Here is a 5,903-nt window from a genome sequence, read left to right as displayed (position 1 = left end):
TGTGTCAAAAGTTGAATGCAGGTGAGCGGCACCACACTCGGGCCCGGCTGAGCGAAAGAAGTTCCTGTAGCGGAAAACAAGCTAATGTGTGTGAAGACATAAAACACTTGAGTTAGGAGTCATTCGGCAGCAGCGGGCCGCCGCCGACCTGCATGTTGGGCTCTGGAGTGCGGCATAAATAAAGGCTGAACCAATGAGCCTGTGCAACCACCGGGAGCAGCGGCCCCCTCCAGGACCCGGCAGCAGCAGCAGCAGCAGCAGCAGCGTTCATACGGAGGCTGCCAGGACCCGGCGTTGTTTATCTCTGCAGCTATCGGAGGAGGCACGGATAAGTGATGGCTGCTAAATTGCAGGAAAACAACAAGCTTTTATTTTCGTTTGAGCGCTGCAGCCGGAGGGGCTGTTTGTCAACGCCGGCACCTTGATTTTCCTTCACAATGACACAGATGATTAAACTGGATATTTCAGGACTCGGAGCTGATGCGGGGTTATGATGAAAACATTGGCTGGAGAAATGCTGCTGTCAAGAAACATTTACAACTCTCGCCGCCTAAATTGCGCCAATTATCTTCCGTGGCCTACAACAAATATTCTCCATTATGGCAGCGGCCTCGGCAACAAAGAAAACAATTTAAAGGTAATATATGCAGGTCTGGAAGCTCTATTTACTGTCTCCATGGTGGAGACCGTATTAAATACCTGGATGGATGGATGGATGGATGGATGGATGGATGGATGGATGGATGGATGGATGGATGGATGGATGGATGGATGGAGTGGATCAATCAATCAATCAATCAATCTTTATTTATACAGCATCTTTTACAATCAAAGTTGTTTCAAGGTGATTTCAAGAATCCCAGGGCCTGACCCCAGACAAGCAACAGCAGCAAGTCCAAGGTGGTTTTCTATGTCAACTGGACTGGGTTTCTTCTCTTGAAGACGTTTCACCTTCTATCCAGAAGGCTTCTTCAGTTCTGCCAGTCGGGACCATATTAACCAACTTCACTAAAACATAAATGACGTTTAAAGACTTGTATTTGGACATAAATTGTATTTTATTCAAAGACAGGTGATATTGCTGACAATGAAATAATGCAGATTAAAAAGAATAAATGAAAAAAAGATTTTTTTGTGCTCCCCAACATCAGTTGAACCGTGTGTTCGCCTCGTGCAGCCAGGTATAGAAGTTGTGCAGGGATCCTACAGAGACGGTGGACGACCTCCATTTAAAGAAGGTCTCGTCCTGGATGACTTCTTCATCCAACAGGACATCAAAGAACATCCGCAGCAGACCTACACGGACACACACCAGCAACAATCACAGGAATAAGTCAATAGAAACACACCACTGGCTTCTGTAGTTCAAAGTTCAAATGAACAAAGGTGGATAGATGGACCCTCACCATCAGGTTGGTCTATGTGGACCAGCAGCTGCTGCAGAACACTCAGGACCACCAGCTGCTTCTCCACATCCTTGATGTACTTCTTTAAGAGGCTGACTCTCTGCAGCAGCTCGTAGGTTCTCAGCGTTTTAACCCCACCTGACAACACAAACACTCTCTTCTCACCACTGTAAAGAACCTGAACACATCTAATCATGGACCATAAAGTGTCCCAGGCTGGTTCTGTGCTCACATCATGTAAACCAGACGTCTATGTGGAGTAAAACTAATGAGTCATGTTTTTGGACAGAAACAGGCTGAGTTTTCTGCCTCTTTATGACTTTATAGAACACTTACAGTCAACTATGACTGATCGGCCGACTGCTCTGATCAAGGCCCTCACAAACCCGTCTGATGACCTCTGTCTGTTGTTGAGGGTGTTCTGGGAGGGGGGAGAGGAACCTTTGTTAGTTTCATGCCTACAGTCACACTCTCTAGAGAAAAACCCGGTTTAAAGGTCATTCTCATCTCATCCTTACCTGGATCCACTCCTCTATTTTCTCATTGACGGAGTTCTTCTGGAGGAGACTTTTGAGGGCTTGGTAAACTTCTTCCTCATCCCAGTCCTGTGCTCGTGCCTCCTCCTGGGTCTTGTGTTCAACTGCAAAGAGCAACCAGGAGTTTTAGAAATGCTCCCAGTCTTTAGGCTTTTTCAGTTATTTACCTGGAATTTTCCTGACATCCTTCATCTGTGCTCCTGTGTTCATCTTTTGTTCTTCCAGGTGCAGGACAGGTTCTCTGTCTTTGGGTCGCCAGGTGTTTCTGATGCTCCTGCATTCATATTTTCCTGGTGACCCAAAAGTTGAGCTGCTGCCCACATGGCACCGCTGCTTCCTGTCTCCATAATCACGGCTGGAGTCCTGGTTGAACTTCCCAGGAATCTCTTTTGGATAAAAGGACTGGCGGCGATCTGCCAGCCTGCCACCACCTCTCCAGTACATGGTGCTTATCTCTTTCTTTAACTGGAGCATCTCCCTCTCTTCAGCCTGCTTCACCTCTTGGTGAAGCTGCTGAATGGTTTTCGGGCCTTGATCGTTCCTGCGGGGCACCCAGTTGTTCTGAAGGCCACACATGAGATGTGATCAGAATTCAACTTGCAGACTGTATCCATGATTTAACCATCAAAGAGTCTCACCTCTCCTAGGGCCAAAACATCTTGCAACATGAACTTGATTCTTGACGACATCTTCTGTTCCTTCAGGAGTCGGCGTATGTTGCCACAGTGGCTATCGAGTTTTGGCTAAAAGGAAGAAAATAAAAGGAAGAAAATAAGAGTCCCTCTCATACAGTGTGTGTGTGTGTGCGTGTGTGTGTGTGTGTGTGGTCCTTACCCTCTCACTCTCAGTGTCCAGGTCTTTACCCACTGTGGTCAGGAGCTTGGACAGACACTCTAGAGACTCCTCACACTCGTCCTGGAGGAGTTTATCTACACAGGTGTGTATGATACCCACCATGATCATCTTCAGCTTGAAAAGCTCCCCAATGAACCTCACGGTCCCCAGCAAACGCACGCGGGTCTTGTGCCTGGTCTGCTCCAGGTCCTTTGGGGGCAGATTTGCATGTATTTAATTTAGGTGAAACACTGTAAAGGTTACATTTAAGTTTGAGGTCATAATCTAACTATTCTACCGTTCTTGTTAGTGGAACCAGCATTTATAAAGCTGAGCTTCAGTCCAATAATCTCACTTGCATATTTGGTTCTGCTGTAGGCGTGCCGGTACTGACCTCTTGAGCAACAGACACATCGTTTTCCTGTTCCGTCAGGAGTCCATGGTTCTTGAACTCCAGCCGACATCTCGTGAGCAGAAGTTTGTTGAAGTAGACGAAGTCATCGCTGCTCTTGGACGAGACCCTCAGCTGATGTGGGAAAGGTTTGGCAGATCAGTAACAATAATCTGCTCCAAATTCTACCAATCGTACAGACAAAGAATGCAGAGTTTACCTCCTTCAGGTGGTCACACATCTTAGCATACGTTGCGCTGTAGCTCTGCTCGGACAAAGCTTTGTTCACGATGAGCCCAACGACCGCGTTCAGCGTCTCCTCATCGTTGATGTCGAGCTCATCCACCTGATTCATCAGGCTCTCAAACCTGTCAGGGGTGAGCTTGTTGAGGATGCCCCGAAAAGTTCTGATGACCTTCTCAGATGCCCCTGCTGTCCGTCCATCTCCCTCGCCACCACGCTGGGGGCTTCTGAAGGAGGGAACCTGTCCTGCCTGCTCAACGTTAGTGCTCATTGTTGCAGTCTGAAACAAAAAACAACATTTGCTATCATTTCAAGTAAATTTATACTGTCACATACGAATACGCCATTTTCTTTGAAGTGTTAAATGTTTTCGACTGAGGGAAAATTTCACCCTAAAGTTTCCATAATGGCCTGTTTTTCTGTTTGGGGCTTTGAATTAATTGAAGAATATGGGGGTGGCGGCAGCTGTTGGGGACTGGGCTGAGGAGCGGAGGGTTCTTAGTTCAGGCCCCAGTGCAGACAAAGCAAGGAAGCTAGTAGGGGAAGGGGTCAGAAGCACCGCCTCGTCAGAGCACTGCCGAGGTACCCTTGAGCAAGGAACCAAACCCACAATAGCTCACATAGGGCCCTGTGATGAACTCAACCAGGGGTATACCCTATATGTGTGCCCTCCCCATGACCCCAAAAAGGTTAAAGCGGTCATGAAGATATGAGAATATGAATACATTTGGTAAAAATACTAAAGAAAAGAAAAAAGTTCATAGTTTCAAGATGACTAAAAGTGCAGCCTGTTAAAAGCTGAGTGGAAGTGATCTTAAAACTATCAGGAAGGGTAGAGTTCACTCACTTGCAGTAGAAAGTTAGTTTTGCTGGATGTTCCTTAAATGTTGCGATTAGCCTTAACTGTTAATATTTTAGCAGGTGCTTATTGTTGGTTTAAGCTTTCCAAACCTTCAGCGGGATTTAATGATGTAGAAATTAGGTCCTTTATGTTGCCTTTAATTCAATTAAAAAACCCTCCCTTTCATGTTAAGATCTTGATCCTTTGACCTTTGATGCGCTCTGTGACTCCGCCTCTCCATGCAGAGCCCCGCCCTCTGGCTTTGTGCTCATGCTTTGGTTCTAACAGTCAATCCTCATCTACTTTGTTCTTTAGAACTGATCTTGCTCTCATCAGTTTTATTCCATTAATTAAACCAAAGTCATTTATTCTGTGTCCAGAAAGAATTCCACGTGTCTAAAACCAACTCGTCTGTGTTAAATCTGAATTGCAGCAGTTGTGAATTATGTGGCAACACTCATGTTCAAGCTGCTAACGTTGGTGTGTGTTTGTGGGAAGGTGATTGGAAAATACAATGTAACTTTAACTGGACTCTGACATGAGTAGAGATTTCTGGGCTTGTCAGTGTTCGACCGGACCACGATACTAGAGGAACACAGACCCCTGTGGCATCCTGTTACCCCACACTTGAGGGTGTACGTGGGTGTTTGGAGGGTGTATTTCTGCATGCACAGATTCACATACACATTTCTGTCATGACAAACCCAAAATAATCTAAGTGTTTATCCGTGCCTCAGAGATTTTAATCAATCAATTAATCTTTATTTATATATGGTTCTAAAAGGAAGTATTTTCTTAGATTTCAAATGCTGAAATCAGCTCTGCTGACACGAGTGCAATTATCCTCCACAATGTCAAAGTCTCTGAAGCCGATTCAAGGCCCAACACGGCGCCGCAGTTTAAAATCGGAAGGCAGAAGGATAAATGTTGTGAAAACCACCCAGTGGTTTGACAGACAGTAAAGGAAGTGCAAGAGAGGGAAAAATCAACACTGCGCCACACAAGCTGTCGTTCACGCGGGCGACATTCTTTACTGCACAAACACCCACCTGGCGCCGACGGAGACCGAAGCTGTCAGATGCATTTTTAAATCTAATAACACCGGTTGCACTTTGAGGGAACAAGGCGACGCCAGACGCTGCAGAGAGGGGGGTGATGTGGTTTCACGGATTAGGAGAGGGGAAGTGGTTTTCCTGCCCAACAGGTGCACTTGAGCACGGCTGCTGAGCTCAGTGGGTGTGCACAGAGATGGGGTTCCTCACACCTCAGGGCGGGGGAAGGGGAAGGGAATCAAGCTAGCTCTTAGCTCTTAGCTCTTAGCTCGGTCAGACTTATTTGATGATCAGCACTCTGCACAAATACCTCTCACAGGGCCGTTAGCCTAAAAACTGACCATGCAGCTGCTTCTCTTCGTCCACTTTTGGATAAAATAGGATTCTCGGATGGTTGTTCTGGAGAAGCCTGTGAATAACTGATGTCTGCAGACGGGAAGGTTCCGTGTCGACGAGGTGAGGATGAAGCAGTGGGTTCACGTCTCTGAAACGCTCCTGCTAAAGCTCTCAGAGCTGCCAAATGGTAAAAACTGGCTCCATCTCTGTGGCAGAGTGTGACTGGGCTGGCGTCTGTCTCCCTGTCAGGATCATCTCACCCGC

The 5,903-nt window shown here is 46.6% G+C and overlaps 1 protein-coding gene across 1 annotated transcript; it reads right to left on the bottom strand.

The window, feature by feature from the left end:
* Nucleotides 1-1,064: 1,064 nt before the first annotated feature.
* LOC115252654 (eukaryotic translation initiation factor 4 gamma 3-like) lies at nucleotides 1,065-4,345 on the bottom strand. Its single transcript, XM_029848449.1, has 10 exons — nucleotides 4,258-4,345; nucleotides 3,388-3,690; nucleotides 3,171-3,302; nucleotides 2,777-2,986; nucleotides 2,581-2,685; nucleotides 2,110-2,503; nucleotides 1,925-2,046; nucleotides 1,743-1,827; nucleotides 1,407-1,544; nucleotides 1,065-1,296 (listed from the first exon to the last, which is right to left on the bottom strand). Exons 2-10 carry the CDS (start codon nucleotides 3,679-3,681, stop codon nucleotides 1,148-1,150), a joined length of 1,629 nt encoding a protein of 542 aa, XP_029704309.1. The 5' UTR covers nucleotides 3,682-3,690; nucleotides 4,258-4,345; the 3' UTR covers nucleotides 1,065-1,147.
* Between the last annotated feature and the right edge of the window lie 1,558 nt (nucleotides 4,346-5,903).

This window comes from Takifugu rubripes, chromosome 15, assembly GCF_901000725.2.
Source record: "Takifugu rubripes chromosome 15, fTakRub1.2, whole genome shotgun sequence".
Classification (NCBI taxonomy): domain Eukaryota; kingdom Metazoa; phylum Chordata; class Actinopteri; order Tetraodontiformes; family Tetraodontidae; genus Takifugu; species Takifugu rubripes.
Note: the sequence above shows the minus strand (reverse complement) of the source record. Positions and strands in the feature narration are given on the sequence as shown.

Coding starts and splice junctions, on each gene's coding strand:
- LOC115252654 (XM_029848449.1), bottom strand. CDS start 3,681: ATGAGCACTAACGTTGAGCAGGCAGGACAGGTTCCCTCCTTCAGAAGC. Junction 2,686..2,776: donor TGGACACTGAGAGTGAGAGG/GTAAGGACCACA, acceptor TCTTCCTTTTAG/CCAAAACTCGATAGCCACTG. Junction 1,545..1,742: donor CCGATCAGTCATAGTTGACT/GTAAGTGTTCTA, acceptor TTGTGTTGTCAG/GTGGGGTTAAAACGCTGAGA.